The 18,954-nt window shown below is 42.4% G+C and overlaps 2 protein-coding genes and 1 long non-coding RNA gene across 7 annotated transcripts in view; 2 read left to right on the forward strand and 1 right to left on the reverse strand.

The window, feature by feature from the left end:
- The window catches only part of SALL4 (spalt like transcription factor 4), a 50,292-nt gene extending 39,842 nt beyond the window's left edge, over nt 1-10,450 (forward strand). For all 4 annotated transcript variants that reach the window (XM_070744601.1, XM_070744603.1, XM_070744602.1 and 1 more), the window contains exons 3-4: nt 5,065-5,366; nt 7,925-10,450. In XM_070744601.1, the coding sequence (XP_070600702.1) occupies nt 5,065-5,366; nt 7,925-8,359 (737 nt within the window). In that variant the 3' untranslated portion in view covers nt 8,360-10,450. The remainder of the gene's footprint in view (nt 1-5,064; nt 5,367-7,924) is intronic.
- Nucleotides 8,381-18,431, reverse strand: LOC139163663 (uncharacterized). Its single transcript, XR_011558506.1, has 3 exons — nt 17,587-18,431; nt 16,218-16,388; nt 8,381-8,643 (listed from the first exon to the last, which is right to left on the reverse strand). It is a non-coding gene; the product is annotated as an uncharacterized lncRNA (long non-coding RNA).
- ATP9A (ATPase phospholipid transporting 9A (putative)) overlaps nt 17,785-18,954 on the forward strand; it is a 122,873-nt gene continuing 121,703 nt past the window's right edge. The window contains exon 1 of one of the 2 annotated variants that reach the window (XM_070744607.1): nt 17,785-17,994. In XM_070744607.1, coding sequence (XP_070600708.1) covers nt 17,927-17,994 — 68 coding nt within the window. In that variant the 5' untranslated portion in view covers nt 17,785-17,926. The remainder of the gene's footprint in view (nt 17,995-18,954) is intronic. The other variant, XM_070744605.1, reaches the window with a different exon arrangement.

The following is an 18,954-nucleotide window of genomic DNA, read 5'->3' on the forward strand; positions in this document are numbered from 1 at the left end:
AATTAAATGGAAGGGCAAATCTGCCCAGTGTGTACTGTGTCATTTAGCACATTGTGTTTAATACAGTTTGGACACTGGCCAACTCCTACTGACTCACAAAGTAATTTAAAAAAGAATAGGACACCCAAACAAGATTATCACCAAGGCAAAATATAAAGACAAAGAAATAACAAACCTGGGATCCATCTGTTTTAACCCAAGGTCTGGAAGAAGAGCCCAGCCTTGGGGGCTTTATAGAACACTTGAGAAAGTGGGAGCTACATGGATTTCAGGGTAGGGAGGAAATCTCCTTTGCAAAGGCTCCTTGAGTTCTGATAGATGACAGTATCCACCCCCAGTATGCCAACTCTGGTGGCATATGCCAACTGGGTAGAATCCACGGGAGAGAGGCAATTCCTCAACCACAAGAGCTGGGGTGGCATAGTGGTTAGAGTGCAGCACTGCAGGCTACTTCAGCTAACTGTTAGCTGTAGTTCAGGGGGTCCAAATCTCACCACCAGCTCAAGGTTGACTCAGTCTTCCATCCTTCCAAGGTGGGTAAAATAAGGACCCAGATTGTTGGGGGCAATATGCTGATTCTGTAAACTTAAAGAAAGCTGTAAAAAGCACTGTTTGTTTGTTTGTTTGTTTGTTTGTTTGTTTGTTTGTTTGTTTGGTTGGTTGGTTGGTTGGTTGGTTGATTGATATGCCGCCCCTCTCCGAGGAATCGGGGCGGTTTACAACATATAAAAAAGACAATGAAAACCATCTTAAATCCAATTTAATTTTAAAATTAACTAATCTAAAAACCTAAATTTATTTCTAATCAATCACTCCCGTTCACACAGAAACCATACATTTCATTCATCGGTCAGGGGGCAAGTAATTAATAGCCCCAAGCCTAATGGCACAAATGAGTCTTAAGATTGTTGCAGCAAATGAGAATGGTGGGGGCAGTACAAATCTCTGGGGGGAACTGGAGCCCCCACAGAGAAGGCTCTTTCCCTAGGTCCCGCCAAGCGACATTGGGACTATGAAGTGGTATATAAGTCTAAATACTATTGCTAATGCTATTGCTATAGTTGACATTGTTTAATTGAAAGGGCCCCCAGTATGACAACTCTACCCAACTGGGTAGAATCCATGGGATAGAGGCAATTCCACAAGCATAAATAATCCTTGACTCAACAATTCATTTGGTGACCATTCAAAGTTACAATGGCACTGGAAAAATGTGACTTACAACCATGTTTCACCATTGCAACTTTTGGAGCTTCCCCGTGTTCATGTGATGAAAATTCAGATGTTTGGTTCATACTTAATGACCGTTGCTGTGTCCCAAAGTCATGGGATTATCCTTTTGCAACCTTCTGACAATGATTGAAGGTGAGAAAACAGAGAGCGATAGGAAAAAATGTGCTCTTTCTAATGAAGATGATTGAAGGTGATGAAACAGAGCTCTCTATTTTCTCACTTTCAATCATCTTCATTTTTATTTCATTAAAAATGTCGAACTCTGAAGCTGGCCTGAACTGAGCCCGTTTTTTTAGGCTTCAGTGATCCCACACTGGAGCTGAAGGATAGGGAAGGAGGGAATTGAGATAGTTGGAGTTTTGTAGCCAAAACAAAATAGTTTCTCCTGGGAGCCAAGGACATTTCAACACAGGTGGCTGAAGAGAGGAGGAGTGATATTACCTAGCAACTGACTAGCACCTAGATTGGACAGTGTGACTTATTGCTTGGGGGAAAGGGAAACACTCACTTTTTTATTAGATGAAAACCATGAGAACTTTGAGAGTTGGTTTTCACCAGTCTGATATCTCCAAATAAAACTGTTTGTTGAGGAAACTACCTGCCTCAGAGTTCAGTTTGCTATGGGTACCTTACTTGGAACACTGACATAGACTTTATAGGTAGTGATGGCGAACCTATGGCATGGGTGCCACAGGTGGTACGCAGAGCCAGATCTGCTGGCAGGTGAGCTGTTGCCCTAGCTCAGCCCCAACATGCATGTGTGTGCCAGACAGCTGACTTTTCACTCATACAGAGACTGTGGGAAGGCGTTTTTGGCTTCCAGGGAGCCTCCGGGGGATGGGGGGCCATTTATACCCTCCCATGGCTTAAGGGAAGCCTTAGAGCCTGAAGAGGGCGAAACATGAGCCTACTGGGCCCACCAGAAGTTGGGAAAAAGGTCATTTCCAGCTTCCAAAGGACCACCAGGATGGCAGGAGATGCTATTTTTGCCCTTCCCAGGCCTTGAATTATGGGTGTGGGCACTCACGCATGCATGATAGCGTGCACGCACGCTCTTTCGTCACCCGAGGAAAAAAAGGTTTGCCATCACTGTTATGGGTTGTAACCAGCATCTTGAATTGCACTCCAGAAGCAGACTGGCAACCAGTGTGGTTTGCAGAGCAAAGATATCAGATGTACTGAGGCACACCCATAAATGCCTTCCACCGCTGTATTATGAACCAGCTAAGGCTTTTGAGTGATTTTCGAGGGAAGCCCCATCTAAAGTTCATTGGGGTAACTAAGAGGTGAGAGCAGTGGTGAAATCTACTTACCTTCCCAACTGGTTCGGAAGTGCACACTTTGTGCGTGCACGTTCCGCTTGTGGGCGCATGCACTTTCCCACCACATGCTCCGTTCCCGCCCATGTTTTTTCACCCTCTGCATATGTGCAGAATGCTTTGTGCATGCACAGAGAGTTAAAAACAAAAAAATTGTGATGTCCAAGCGGGTGGGCAGAGGCTCGCTCTGCCATTGCTACCGATTCTCCAAACCACCAGCCGCTACCGGTATGCCCGAATTATTGGGAGAGTTTTGTACATGCGGAAAGTAACCCACCAACTAGCCACAGTTGACCAATATACCTAATTGAAGTCTTCAATGAAAAACACTGCAGCAGGCTTTCTTGTAAAAAATATATTTTACTTTTCTTCTTGTCAAACTGCTTCTCTAAATAAACTATCACCTTTACATTTAACCACTAACAAACTATCTATAATGCTATCATATAACTCTTATTACATCCACCACTGCAACCACTAAGCAATAACTACAAACCACAAAGCATAAACCACTCTATTATAAACCACTCACTATAACAAACCATTGTAATAAACCACGCCCATGCAAGGGTGTTACTCCTATTATATAGGTTACAGCCAATCAGGTTGCAGCACATTTAGCAAAACCATGATTACAAGCTGATTATGGCTTGCATCAGTCTTTCCTATGGTTACAAACCATTTACTTGCATTTTAATATTACCTCCAGAAATAAACCTATTTCTGACATGAACCTGGTAGCATTTCACCCCTGGATGAGAGTAATGGAATGTCTGGATGCCTTTGGGGAGGCATCTCAGGGTTAGGCTCTCAGGGTCTGACATCATGTCAACAACCTGTTTCATCGAAGAGCATTGCTGAGATAAGTGCATACCCCATACTGGTATACAGGTAGTCCTCCGCTTACAACCATGGATGGATGGATGGATGGATGGATGGATGGATGGATGGACGAATGGATAGATACATTTCTATGCTCTCCTCCTCCTGAGACAGAGGGCAGCTTACAACAGAGCATATACAAAGTATGCAAGAAATCTAACATTTAAAATACTAAAAAACTCTAAAATCAATCTAAAATCACTTAAGAAAATCTAGGAAAAATTGTGTTCTAAAATGCCAATTCATTACAAAACCAAACATCCACATTTCATCCAAACATACATTACTAATTCATTCACAGGCCAGGGTAGATATTAGGATTCAGTGACCCCAAGCCTGTCGGCAGTGGTGTGCTTTTAAAGCTTGCTGGGAGGGTGGGGGCAGTACGAATATCCTGTGGGAGCTGGTTCCAGAGGGCCTGGGCATATATTTATCCCGGTTGCATCATCCCACCATTGCTATTTGTGATTTTCTCGGGGCTTCTTACAAGCAAAATCAATGGAGGAAGCCAGATTCACTGTAAAAACCATATGATTTGTTTAACAACTACAGCAAGAGGTGGTAAAACTGGCCGTGACTCATTACACAACCACACGGCTTAGGGATGAAAGTTCTGGTTCCAGTTGTGGCCATACATCAAGCATATAAAATTGAATGGGTCCAAAGACAGGCTACAAAAATGGTGGAAGGTCTTAAGCATAAAACTTATCAGAAAAGACTTAATGAACTCAATCTGTATAGTCTGGAGGACAGAAAGGAAAGGGGGGACATGATCGAAACATTTAAATGTTAAAGAGTTAAATAAAGTTTAGGAGGGAAGTGTTTTTAATAGGAGAGTGAACACAAGAACAAGGGGGCACAATCTGAGGTTAGTTGGGGGAAAGATCACAAGCAACGTTAGAAAATATTATGTTACTGAAAGAGTAGTAGATGCTTGGAACAAACTTCCAGCAGACGTGGTTGGTAAATCCCCAGTAACTGAATTTAAACATGCCTGGGATAAACATCCATCCATCCTAAGATAAAATACAGGAAACAGTATAAGGGCAGACTAGATGGACCATGAGGTCTTTTTCTGCCGTCAATCTTCTATGTTTCTTTATTAGACTAGACCAGAAGTCTTCAAACTTGACAACTTTAAGACTTGTGGACTTCAACTCCCAGAATTCCCAGCTGCCTGAGAAACTCTGGGAGTTGAAGTCCTCAAGTCTTAAAGTTGCCAAGTTTGAGGATCCCTGGGTCACTAGGGTTATCCAGTTCCCGCAGCTATTCCTCATATGCTTTCACTTTAAATCCCCTAATCTTTATTGCTCTTCTCTCCACTCTTTCTAGAGTTTCATCTTTTATTATTATTATTATTATTATTATTTTATTATTGTGGTGACCAAAACTGGAGGCAGTATTCTAAATGTGGCCTTACCAATGGAATATAAGGTCAATCTTCTATGTGTCTATGATTATCTATGTACACTTCAAGTCTTCATCTCATAATTATTTTCATCCCCATCAGGTCTTCTCTACTCTCAGTCTCTCAGTCAGTTATTTGCTTTGAATAATAAAATTGGGCTTGGAGAATTTTTATGAAACTTGCGGTATAAGCAACACACTTTTTATCCTTTTTGTTCTTCAGGCCGTAGCAGCATTCACCCATCGTTTATCCGAGCCCCACCGGCTCTCATAAAAATGGAGATGTCTAGCGATCGCCCCATTAGCACCAGCCATTTTATTGTCCCTCCTGCATTGTCACCCAGTGTGCCTCCTCTACTGGTGCCGCCCCATCGCCGTACTGCTAAGCAGCATATCTGCACTACGTGTGGCAAGAACTTCTCTTCGGCAAGTGCTCTTCAGATCCACGAGCGGACTCACACTGGGGAAAAGCCGTTTGCATGCACCATCTGTGGAAGAGCGTTCACCACAAAGGGGAATCTCAAGGTGAGCAATTTGAAGGCAACAATATGGATGTTCAGCTCCTTCTTCACTATCAGCCTTGCAGGGGTGCGTTCCAAAAATAATGCAATTTTTAAAAGTGATTTATTGAACAGTACTGTCCTTGGGTCTCTACACATTTTTTCCAGCGACTCTGCCATGACTGGTACTCACCCTGGAAGGTGTCTTTGGGGACCTCTCGCAAGGTATTCGTCGCGGCTTATTGAATCTCTTCTATGGATGAAAAACAGGTTCCTTTCAGGATTGGGAACAAAAAGAAGTCTGCTGGGGCGACATCAGGACTATAGGGGGTCGGGGTGGGGCAGTGTTGGCACCTGGTGTTTGGTCAGGAACTCACGGACTTGTAGCGCGTTGTGTCAAGGCGCGTTTTTCATCCATAGAAGAGATCCAATCAGCCATGACGAAGACCTTGCGAGTGGTCCCTGAAGACGCCTTCCAGGGTGCGTACCGGTCATGGCAGAGTCGCTGCAAAAAATGTGTAGAAACCCAAGGACAGTAGTTTGAAGAATTTTAAGTGTTTGTGCAAATCTATTCAATAAATTACTTTAAAAAAAAATTGCATTACTTTTGGAACTCACCCTGTAGGTTGTTGTAGGTATTATTATAAATCAGTGGTGGCAAATCTTTTTTCCCTCGGGTGCCAAAAGAGCATGTGTGCATGCTATCATGCATGCACGAGTGCTTATGCCCAAAATTCAATGCCCAGAGAGGGTGAAAACATCTTTCCCCCATCCCCCCAGGGGCCCTCTATAGGCTGGAAATGGTCTGTTTCCCAACTTCTGGTAGGCCCAGTAGGCTTGTGTTTTGCCCTCCCCAGGCTCCAAAAGCTTCCCTGGAGCTGGGGGAGGTAAAAATGCCCTCCCCCATCCCCCTGGAGGGCAAAGTCATCTGGCTGGCACACACATGCCTGTTGGAGCTGAGTTAGAGCAATGGCTTGTTTGCCAGCAGATATCGCTCTGTGTGCCAACTGTGGCATCCGTGCCATAGGTTCACCGTCACTGTCATAAATTATACTTTTTATTATTAATTATACTTTTATGCCGCTCAACTCCTGAAGGACTCTGGGTGGCTTCCAACAAATAAAACAAATTCTAAAACAGTATAAAATATTCATTAACAAAACCCCATTAAGGTACACTCAAGTCATTCATCATTCATGGCCGGATGTCTCAAACATCAACGCCCCAGGCGTGCCCCAGGCCTGCCCCAGGTCTTTACTGCTTTATGGAAGGCTGGTAAGGTGGGGAGGGTATGGATCTCCAAAGGCAGTTGGTTCCATAGGGTCAGAGCCACCACAGAAAAGGCTCTTCCCACTAGCCAACATTGTTTGCTGACAGGACCTGAAGAGGGCCGTCTTAGTGGTTGCTGGGTGGTATGCGGCAGAAGGCGGTCCCAAAGATAGTCTGGTCCTGACTATTACATGATGACATCCCACATTCATGAGATGTTCTAATATCTTCCCAAAGGTGCTCTTTTATAGAGGCAACTGGACTTCCTTGTTTTTCTTTGAAGACATTTCGCTTCTTATCCAAGAATTTTCTTCAGCTCTGACTGGATGGTGAGGTATGGAAGGATCTATACTCCTACCTGAAGAAACCTCTGGGATGAGAAGCAAAACATCTTCAAAGAAAAACAAGGAAGTCCAGTTGCTTTATAAAACAAGCACCCTTGGGACAACCATGGCAGGATGACCAAGAATCTCCATGGACATCTTTCTTATGATGGACTCAACCTCACCCCTATGGAAATTACATGTTACATATCCTTGGATAAGAGTATCTATCTATCTATCTATCTATCTATCTATCTATCTATCTATCTATCTATCTATCTATCTATCTATCTATCTATCTATCTATCTATCTATCTATCATTTATCTATATATCTATCTATCTATCATTTATCTATATATCTATCTATCTATCATTTATCTATATATCTATCTATTTATTTATTATTTGGACTTATGTGCCACCCCTCTTCGAAGACTTGGGTGGCTTACAACATATAAAAACAATAAAAGCATCCTAAGTCCAAATTTAAAATCGATTTAACTAAAAAAAACCCAATCCTTAAACTCAAAAGTAACATTAGAAACCAATCACTCCCATAACAGTCAGACATACATTCCATTCATCGACTGGGGGCGAATATCTTAATGGCTCCAAGCCTGTCGGCAGAGATGAGTCTTTAGGCTTTTACGGAGTATGTGATAGTAGGGCTATAGGTTACCAAGGGATGAGGCCAGAAGTGGGTTGTTATACTGCTTTTTCAATTGCGTAAGAGACAGTTAGCTATCACAAGAGGTCTGAATTGCAGAGGAACCTTCAAACCAAACTCAGGGCCATTAATTGCTTATCAGACACACTTCTCTCCAGAATAAAACTCTGGAAGGGTAGAAATTGAGGAAGGGACTTTTACTCAAGATGCCATGGCAGCCACTGTCCCTGAGTAGGGATTTGAATCTTGCATATCCATCTGTTCTAGTTCTTCCAGTTTTGCCCAGATTCAGAAGCCTAATGCTGACATTCTTTTCCATAAGGTCCATGTTGGAACTCACATGTGGAACAATTCTGCCAGACGTGGAAGGAGGCTCTCCATTGATAACCCAATGGCTTTGCTTGGCAACGATTCGAAGAAGGTATCAGAAATGTTCCCTAAAGAGGCAGTGAGCTCTTCGGTGAGCCTTGAACCATCGGCCTGGAACCAGTATGCTGCAGTGCTCAGTAATGGCTTAGCCATGAAAACCAATGAGATATCTGTGATCCAAAGTGGAGGCTTTCGTCCTCTTCCAAACACCATTGGGGGAAGTCCAGCAATCAATGTAGCAATGAATTCTGCCCCTATTTCCAAGTTGGATAGTTCCCAGGCTGTGATTGGTTCAGAGATGGAGAAGCCGAGCAGCACGGCTGAAGTCCATGTGCCAAAACACCAATTCCCTCATTTTATGGAAGAGAACAAAATTGCTGTCAATTAAAAACCCAGAAAGCTTGAAAGGTGGCAGGATGGATTTTTTTTTTATTAAAAAAAAAATCACTATTGGAATATATACATATATATCTATATATTTTTAAGAGATGACACCGCAAGTATCCTTATTTTCTTATTGACGTGCAAATGATTCTAAGGCTGTCTATGGAAGAGTTGCCCAGAGTACAATCATGTCCCATGTTTTGCGCAAAACAAAAGTGAAGCCAGTTTAGGATCCTCCTTTTTTCTATGCGGGTCTTGCAAGATTCTTCTCATGTGGGAAACATGAACCTGTAAAAAACCTTCGATGTTTTACAATGTGAAATTCCAAAGGTTATAACATTTACCTCTATTTTTTTTTGGTTGGTTTGTTTGTTGGCTTATTTCTTTTTTGTTTGAGAGAGCTTAAGTAGAAACCATTTGGGGGGGGGTTAGGATTTGAGCAGAATTGAAGCAAATCTCTTTTGATATTTTGGAGCGAGGAGGGGAAACGGCACTCAAGGAATTCGTGACTGATAACGTGGTATCAAGTAATTATGCGGGTAAATATCCTAGAATGCCATCCTGGGTTCCCTCTTTCGTTCGTTTTGTTTGTTTTTCATTTGATGCAGTTTTGAATGTAATAGTGTTACGATGCCTGCTGGACATGAGGATCTGATGTACACAGAACCCTGTTTAGAAAACCAAAACTGAATGTTTAAACGGGGCACACTGTTGGCCATTGTACACCTTAGATGCTCTGTATCAATTACTGCTGCTTATTTAAAGACTACATCATTGTGCGCGCACCACCTACAGTGCCAAAAAGCTGACTCTTCATGGCTGTGTGTTGCTTTCCCCCTACCCACCCCAATACGCAGAGGCACCCTGTTGAAGGGAAACCCAATCCTAGCAAGACTGAGTTTTTTTGCTGTTTCTGCCATGTCTCTTTTCAGATTCTCAGGTGATGACTTTGGAAGCAGGTTACTTAGTGAATGGAAATCTTCCTTGCAAGTTTGTTCTTTCTCTGCCACTATCCCTCACCTCCATTCTATGGAAGTCTGCCTAAATCTGTATTTAAAATGAAGTAGGTGTTTCATCCATCTTTGTGTGCGTGAGAGAGAGACGACATTTCCACTGTAGCAAATTCAGGGCTGCAAACCAGCAAAGACATATACCTGTGTGAGTTTCGAACCTCTCATACAGCAAGACTGAATAATTTCTATTTTGCCAGAAGAGAAGCAGCCTAACAACATTTTCTTCGGACTCTTTATCTATTTGTAGTTCTTAGGGGAGGAAGCCTGGAATAAAAAAATCCCAATGTGGCATTTGTACTGTATGAAGGTTACTGGAATGGTCTTCTGGATTCTAAGTTATCTACCTCATTATTATTATTTTTTATTATTGATTTGTTTATGGTAGTGTTGAGTTCTATTTTTCTAGACAATAACCACTGTGTCAAACTTGAGATCCAGACAGAAACTACTGTGCACTATTTCAAAGCCAAAATATGATATGCTTGTAGGGATAGTTGAAAATGTTTAGAGGTGTGTTTCATGGAGTGTGGAGGGTGGGAGTTGTGTTTAGTCCACACACCTCCATTCTCTTATCCTCAGCAGGATCTGCCTGTGTGTTAGCTGCATTGGAAAACTGAACGAAGATTTGGTATTAAGAGGACTTGAAAATGCGGCTTTTCCCAACTTCAGAGTCCAGCTTTGCTCATGCAGAAGGTCTATGAAACAATGTGGATGTATGATAATATTTTTTTTAAAAAAAGAAAACACCAATGTGGTTGCACCTGAGCTATTGTATGTCTGTATGTCTCCAGTTATATATATTGTTTAATTATTATAATTTGCTTAGGATCAGTTTTTGCCAAGTTGTGCCTTTCCATCTGGACTTTGTAAAGTAAGAACACAAACTGTTTACACTGTAAAATGGATCTTGTTACGTGGAACACGCCAAAGGTGCATCCTGAGAATAATCTCTCTTTCTGCATTGTGAATGTTGGGATGATTTAAGCAATTCTGTGTAGGATTATATTTTGTTTGTTTATTTGGACTATCTACTGATGCATTTCTGTTGATATGAGAATAAATCTCTGATGAATTTTTTCACACGATGCATCCAAACCTTCATTTTCGCTACATGAACATATCCAGTTCGCTAGAATAACTTCTACTGCGTCAAAAAACCCCAACCTTAAAATGTACATGCCTCCGTACCTCATTTCTTTTTTGCTTTATGTGGTTTACAAATATTTATATCCAATGTAAATATAATCAAAACTTAAAACATGCATTTACAGATGCCTTACAATTTACAACACATTACAAATGTAAAGCTTCCTCCTTAAAGCAGAGGACTTCAAACTTGGCAACTAAGACTTGTAGACTTCAATTCCCAGAATTCTCCATCCAGCTATTTGCCAAGTGTAACAAGGAGAGGACAGGTTCAGAACATAGCCTGGGTCCAGGGGTGGGCTACTGCCCAGACAGGGGGAGGGAGGGACGCAATGGGGTAGCAAAAATGGGTCTCCACCCCTGAACACCCAATTTGCACTGAAAGATGTTGAAAGAAAATTCAAGGCGTCCTGCATAAGCCACGCCCACAGTGTGGTAGTAAAAAATTTGGTAGCCCTTCACTTCCTGGGTCCCACCATGAAAAGACACAGTTGTTGATGTTCAATGAATCCCTGGTAGGAACCGCAAGGATAATTCAATAAGGTCTAGCAACATGGGAGGGATTTTCCAGGCATAGACAGTCTTGGAAATAGTTGGTCCCAAACAATTAAATCTTTATCCATCATCTTGAGTTTTGTTTGAAAGTTTCAGCAGAGGAATGATGACAAAATGCATGACTACATTGCTAAGCAAATGCCACCATTTACATACTTGGGACACAAGTATGGGAGGAGGGTGACATTTGGGCCATGATGTGATTGTGCGTGCATCTTCAAGCTTTGTGGTGTGTTGCTGCTGCAAAGCATTACAAAGGGTGATGTGAGACCTTATTTATCACTACAGCTCCTCCATTTTAGGTCAGGTTGTCAACAAGACTACCCTATAAAGAAGGATTGAGAGAACCATCTTGTATCACACCGATGCCAAAAGACAATGTTGCTAAAAGCCACTATTAACACACTAATACCACCAGATGGTCCAGCATCAGTGCTAGATTCAAGAGGGCTCCCAAACTGCAGATCAGGCATTCCTACAGAATCCTACATCCAAGCCTTGAAACCAGCTATAGTCCTCTCTTAACAAAATCCAACTTCAGATTGTTCTCTCAGTCTTTCTAATCCAGAGACATACAAATACACTTTCCAGTTTACATGAAAGAAGGAATTCCTTTCCCCCAGGATTATTCGTCTCTGCCAAAAAAACCAAGCTTTTAAAAAGCTGCCTAGTCCCATTTGTAGGATGTTTTTGGAAAGAGTGAAAAAGAAAGACTACTTTAGATAAACTTGGCATAATCTTTAATATAATGTAAGTAAACTTCTGTGCCTTGAGGAATAGAGGAAATGCTATTACCAAGTGACTGGATGTGGAACAGTATGTGGATCTAATAGAATAAACTCTAGCATTGACCAGAAATTAATATTCTAAACAATTTTTTTCCCATGACAGCTGGAAACAGAAACTTTAACCTTACCCTTTAGAGGACATTTGACTTGGATGCTTGCTATACCAAAACAAAATGTTACCCAAGTCTAGGGGAAAACTTTCTGTCTCCAATCATTTCCCAGAACTTCTATTGGGGTGAATGTGTCCTCCCAAATTCCTGGGGTCATTTCCCCAAGTACATACAACACAGTAATGTATCATTATCAAGATGCCTTTTTACAAAAGCCAGTGACCATGCAAGCTTTGTTATAGTTTCTTTGCAAGTATTGTCAATATTTTTGAAGAGTTGGATTAAATGTTACATTTAAAGAATATCTGCTACCTTGTACTGGAAAGGGTAGAGATGAGGAAAAATAACAAAGCCATCCCAACATATCAGAGCACAGCTGCTGATGGCTTATTACAGTCCACAAGCAAATAATTAAGCAAATTATTTGCAGTACATTTGCCTGGGTTTGGGTACAGAGCTTAGATAAATGTGCCTCGTGTGGATTAATGCACGACACTGTTGTACTGCTCATAATTCCAGACTGGGTACCCAAATGTGTTACTTGCATTTCAATTTATTTAATGCATATTCTGTCCAACAATTTAATGTTTTTGTTTCCATTAATTTGGGCAGACAACTGGCTCTGACATGTCTTCATAGCTGTTCTATTTTAGGAGGAGTTAGGCGAAATAGGGCAGAGTTTGTGGATTATGGACATGATTGGGATGTAGTTTGCTTCTCAGAATTGCAAGCAGTTTGTGAATTAGCCTGCCCAGGATTGAGCATTTGAATTAGTAGTAATGAAGATGAGGGCCAATCAAATCCTTTGGAATGTGCAGCAGTGCATGTAAAGTATCTCTTATTAGATCACTGGAATAGTCATGCCTTCTTTCAGGCTGCATCCAATTTGGGTCACAATATAAAAAAAATATTGAGACTTGGTGCAGTGGTTAAAGTGCAGTGCAGCAAGCTACTTCTGCTGATCACCGGCTGCCAGCAGTTTAGCAGATCGAATCTCAGTAGGCTCCACGTTGAGTCATCCTTCCATCCTTCCAAGGTCGGTAAAATAAGGAACCAGATTGTTGGGGGCAATATGCTTACTCTCTATAAACTTCTTAGAGAGGGCTGTAAAGCACTGTGAAGCAGTATATAAGTCTAAATGCTAATGCTACTCTAGAACAGGGGTGTCAAACTCTCAGCCCGCTGGTTGGATGCGTCACATGATGGCCATGCCCACACTTTATTTAACAAAGGGGGAGAGTTGCAATATGACATGTGATGACATAATGATGTGAGTTTGACACCCCTGCTCTAGAAAGAGAGCAAAGGAGAGTGACAAAGATGATTGGATGAGGGGAGATTTAAAGGATAAAACACATGAAGGACAGTTGCAAGAATTTGTATATTTAGTCAAGTGAAAGGAAGAACTAGGGATAACAGGATACCAGTGTTATAATATTTTAGGGGCTGCCACAAAGAAGAGAGGGGGTCAATGTATTTTTTAAAGCACCAGGAAGCAAGACAAGTATGAACAAAGAGAAGCAACCTAGAACTAAGGAGAAATTTATTGACTATAAGAACAATCAATCAGTGGGACAGTTTGCCTCCAGAAGTTGTGGAGGCTCCAACTTTGGAGGATTTTAAGAAGATGCTAGACCAGTGATTTTCAACCTTTTTTGAGCCGCGGCACATTTTTTACATTTACAAAATCCTGGGGCACACCACCAACCAAAATGACACAAAATGACACTCTAAGACACTCCTCTCTTTTTCCATCCCTGTCTCCTCCCCCACTTGTGTGTGTGCGTGTGTATACACTCTTGAACCATTTCCAAAACCAAGTGGGCTGGGGTTTTTTTTTCCTCTTATTCTTTGGGTGCTTTTTATCATATGTTTTAAATGAAGAGTCACTTCTCTCTCTCTTTTGTTTCTCTTTCCTCTCATTCTCTGCCTCAATCATTTTCTCATTTCTCTTTTTTCCTCCCCTTTTTGCTCATTTCTCTCTCTCCCCCCCCTTTCCTCTCCTTTTCTCTCTCTCTCTCTCTTGCTTTCTTTCTCTTGCACTCTTTCTTTCTTTTTTTTCTCTCTCTCTTTATCTCTCTCTCAGCAAAAAGTTGCAAAACTGGAACCTGAGCTTCCTTCTTCACGGCACACCTGACCATGTCTCACGGCACACTGGTTGAAAAACACTGTGCTAGACAGCCATTTGTCTAAAACAGTCTCCTGCTTGAGTTGGGTTTGGATGGGAAGACCTCCAACTCTGTTATTCTGCTGAGAGCAATTTTTAACTTCTTGCCAGCTTCCACATTGAGGTCCCTTGTGGGAATCTGGCAAGAAGGAATCAGGAATCTTCCATTCCTGTGTGCTCTCATCCACACGGCAGAAGGAAAATGGCTATTGTTGTGTGGGTGAGAACATGAGGGATTTTGAGACCGGATGTCGAAAGTGAAGATCACATGACCCCAGCAGCAGTGCAGCAGCCCGTAGCATCCAAATTTCATTCCCTTGGGAGTCATAGATTCCAGATTTTGGACACATTCTTGAAGTTAGCCTACTTGATGTACCTTGGTTTAAAAATTGTTGCCCAACAATGGGCCATTTTGTTCACTTAAAGGTTATGACAATGAGATGTTCACTTACAAACAGTAAATATTGCATGTACATGATAAAATGGACATCCGAAGCTTGAGTTTCCCTTATATGCAGTCATGGGCTCCTCACTCCCCCCCCCATGGGGGGATGCCATCCGGGTAGTGGAAATGGTCTGGAAACGGCACGGCCAACAGATTTCCAGCAAAAATTGCCATTTTTTTCCCGCTTCTGCACATGCATGGAAGCAAAAATACCAGTGAAAATAGCCGAAAGCTCACTTGCGCTCATGATTTCAATGATTTTTGCCGGGGTTTTTGCTTCTGTGCATGCGCAGAAGCAAAAATATCAGCTAAAATAGCCGAAATCTAATGAGATTTGGCTTGCTGTGCATGCACAGAAGCCAAATCTCACTTGGGGTGTATACATGCATGTGTCAGGAGCGTGTGCACCTGTGCCAGCCGCCAAGGAGCATCTGGGGAGGAAGGTAAGTGGCTGCCCTATCCTGCTTATATGTACTCCTTACACTGTTCCAAATATAGGCTGGGCCTGCCTGCTCCCTTTATATGGGATCATTTCAGAAACTACTGTAAGCCAGCAATTTTCTTGCTCTACATTGCTAAAACTATTGAATATCAACTTTAAACTGGTTTCTGAGAGGTTGCAGAATGGAAGCAGAATCTGCATTTTGTTGTGTAAGAAACTCTACCTTTCTGTAATAAAATGAAATGCAAATAGTTCCAGGGAGGGCTTTTTATTTTAAAACACTGCTTCATAATTAGCCAAAAGTTATGGAGCATCAAGACACAACTGTCTCCCATCAGGAAGCCTTCCATATTTTCCCACATCTTTTTTTTCTTATCAGAACAAAATGTATAATTGAGGGAAAGGGACTAATCTCAAGGTGTTTTTATATTGGTAATAATGAAATACCGCCATTTGAAATCAGCTTCAGGACTACAAATGGGCATTTCCATTTTAATAGTTCTTTGCATAAATAATAAAATTTTTGTAAGACAGAATTTACCTGTCACTGGCCACACTTTAACTCAAAGAGGTGTTTTTTCCCTATTTGCATTTCTAACATGCAAGCAGTTTTACAATAACTGTATTAACTTTCTGGAATTAAAAGTGGGACTGTTAGTTATGCCGTTGCGACATTCTGTGTCTTAATTTCATGCATGCATCAACTGACTTTTGTCAACAAGTTATGATATTGGGACAGCAACTTCCCAAATTCCAAACTGATAATAGCCAAAACACAAACTCATCCTGTATTGCTACATTTTCTGCTGATTCTTAGACCTAAGACTTTTCAAAACCATTTCCCTAAGATTATGCAACCAAGGCACAGAAACTGGGGTGGGGAAAAATAGGTACTGTCTAATTTAGGAGTGGGCAATTAATTTTGCCATAGGGCTGCACGAGAAATTGGGATGATTTTAGAGGGCTGGACTAATATAATTAACTCAGTTCTACCCAATACTGTATATTATTGGGTAGAAATGAGTTAATATTATTATAATTATAAATTATAATTATATATTATATATATAATTATATATTATATATCTTGCACACCTGGTTCTTATCTAGAAAAGTTGGACCGACCTCCACGGGCCGGTCACAGACAGCAGGCAGGTCTGGTCTAATTGGTGCCTTCTGGATGTTTTAGACTTTACCTTAGTCCTATGTGGCACAGGCAATGCACAGAAGTCTCTGGAGGACACAAGGTTTCTGTGGAAGCAGACTTTCTGCCATACTTTTGAAATATTGTCTTCATTTGCTGGCTGGGGGATTCTGGGAGTTGAAGTCCAAATATCTTCACGTTGCCAAGGTTGGGAAACACTGGTCTGGAGGACAGAAGGGAAAGGGGGGACATGATAAAGACATTTAAATATGTTAAAGGGTTAAATAAGGTTCAGGAGAGAAGTGTTTTTAATAGGAAAGTGAACACAAGAACAAGGGGGCACAATCTGAGGTTAGTTGGGGGAAAGATTAGAAGTAACGTGAGAAAATAATATTTTACTGAAAGAGTAGTAGATGCTTGGAACAAACTTCCAGCAGACGTGCATGGTGAATCCACAGTAACTGAATTTAAACATGCCTGGGATAAACATATATCCATTCTAAGATAAAATAGAAGAAATAGTATAAGGGCAGACTAGATAGACCATGAGGTCTTTTTCTGCCACTAATCTTCTATGTTTCTAAATGAAAAATGTGAACAATATTTGTTTTAGTCTTTTGTATTTGTGCAAAAATCAATAAACTTTAAAAAAGAAAGAAAAGAAAACGTATATATTTCTACAGGTATAGGTATGTTGAGACATCTTCCCCAGGCCTATATAGTTTACGTATGATATGTTCTATGTATGTTTTTGAAATTATGGGTTTTTAGTTTTTTAAATATTAGATTTGTATTTTACATTGTTTTTTACTATTGCTGTGAGCCGCACTGAGTCTGTGGAGAGGGGCGGCATACAAATTTAAATAATAATAATAATAATAATAATAATAATGATAATGATGATGATGATGATGATGATGTAGTTTTTGGCATATTCGGGGTTCTTCCCGTGTAAGGTTCAGTGAATCCTGGCGACGTTTTGACGGGGTCCCACTCACCATCTTTATTTATTGATTGATTTTGTCCAATACGCAATGAGGGTTTTAGTGGGTATACTCATAGTAAAATACATAATGAAGGTTACAGAGGATATACTCATAGTAAAATATATCTAAGAAAGAATAGAAAAGAAGATATAGGAATAAAACATCAATGAAAGAATAGAAGAGATATAGGAATAGAAGAAAGGTATAGGAGATTTATTTATTTATTTAGTTAATTAATTTAGTTAGTTAGTCCAATACACAATGAGGGTTTTAGTGGGTATACAGTATATATATACACACATAGTAAAATACATGATGAAGGTTATAGAGGAGATACTCATACCGTAGTAAAATGTATCTAAAAAGAATAGAAAAGAAGATATAGGAGAGCAATAGGACAGGGGACGGAAGGCACTCTAGTGCACTTGTACTCGCCCCTTCTTCTTCAGGCTGTTGTCTTCGCCGAGGAATGAGGAAAGACACCGTCGCCTGAGGCAACCAGCAAAGGGCCTTCGCCCGCTTCCCACACCCAGCTCGGTGGGCTCTGGAGGCGGAGGAGGGAAGGGGACGGCGCGAGCCGGCGTGAGAGCCCACGTTACCTGCGCGACGCCGCCCAGCCCGCCCTGGTTTCGGCCGGCAGCGGCGCGCTCTCCCTCCCAGCGGCGGGGTGGGCCGGGCGAGGCGAAAGCTTGGCGACGAGCCGAACCTGCTCGGCGCTCCTCCTCCCTCCCCCCCTCCAGCCGGCGTCTCGGCTCGACACGGCTCTGCCGCGGTCATGACCGATAACATCCCCTTGCAGCCGGTCAGGCAGAAAAAGCGGATGGATAACAAGCACCGCGGCGGGTAAGTGCGGCGCCGGGCCGAGGGCTCGGCCTCCCCTTCCCCATTTTCCAGAGCCGAGGCAGCCAGAACCTCAGCCGTGGCTGTGCGCGCGCGCCACCCCGACTTTGGTTCCCCTCAACGGCGGGGTAGCTTTACACTCAGCCCGCCCTACCTGGCGCTGCTACTTCTGGGGCTGCTTTTAACGGGGGTGGGGGGGGGGGGGTGTCTGGTGCCGGCCTTGCCGTTCCGGGTGCAGAAACGGCGCCTCCCGAGCTTCCGAGCCGGCCAATTCCCTCAAGATAGCGACAGAGGAAGGAGGGGGTCTTTTCAGTGGCCGGTCCCTAAATGCTGCGCGGTGGCAGCGCCTTCCCCTCACACCCGAGCTGGGTGCCGCGGAACCACCACCACCACCCCGCCGCCCCTGTTCTTCAATACCGCCTCAGTAACCGCCGTGTTTTGGCCTTGGGAAGAGCCCGGTCGTCTCAGGAAGATAAATAAATCTGAGGGAAAGGGGGTTGTGGTGGGGAAAACCTGGGCCGGAACGGGCGGCGGCGGCGGGAGGAAGGCTGGACAGCAGGAACTGACAGGTTGATTCTGACGCCATTTATAAGGTGGCACGCCCAGGCAGAGGCTGCCATTCCAGTCTCCAGAACCTGGGTGAGGTATAAAAAAAATGCCAGAGGAAGAGACGGCTCTAGCCGGCGGTGGACCTTATTTGGAGCCAAGCTGGGAAGGGGATTTTTTTTTAAAAGGAAAGGAAGGAAGCATCTCTTCCTTCCTACAACCAAGAGGAAACAATAGGGACCTATGCCGAATAGGAATTTGGGAGTGGCTCCACCCCTTGTCATTATTAGGCAGCTCAGCATGTAAAGTTTGGGCTGGTACTCTTTTTAAACCATTGATATAAATCTAGAATCATCCTGCCTAAGGTATCCGCATTAGGCTAAGCTTGTTCCATCTTAGCAAATAAAATGCTTCCCC

The sequence above is a fragment of the Erythrolamprus reginae genome, chromosome 3, assembly GCF_031021105.1.
Source record: "Erythrolamprus reginae isolate rEryReg1 chromosome 3, rEryReg1.hap1, whole genome shotgun sequence".
Classification (NCBI taxonomy): Eukaryota; Metazoa; Chordata; class Lepidosauria; order Squamata; family Dipsadidae; genus Erythrolamprus; species Erythrolamprus reginae.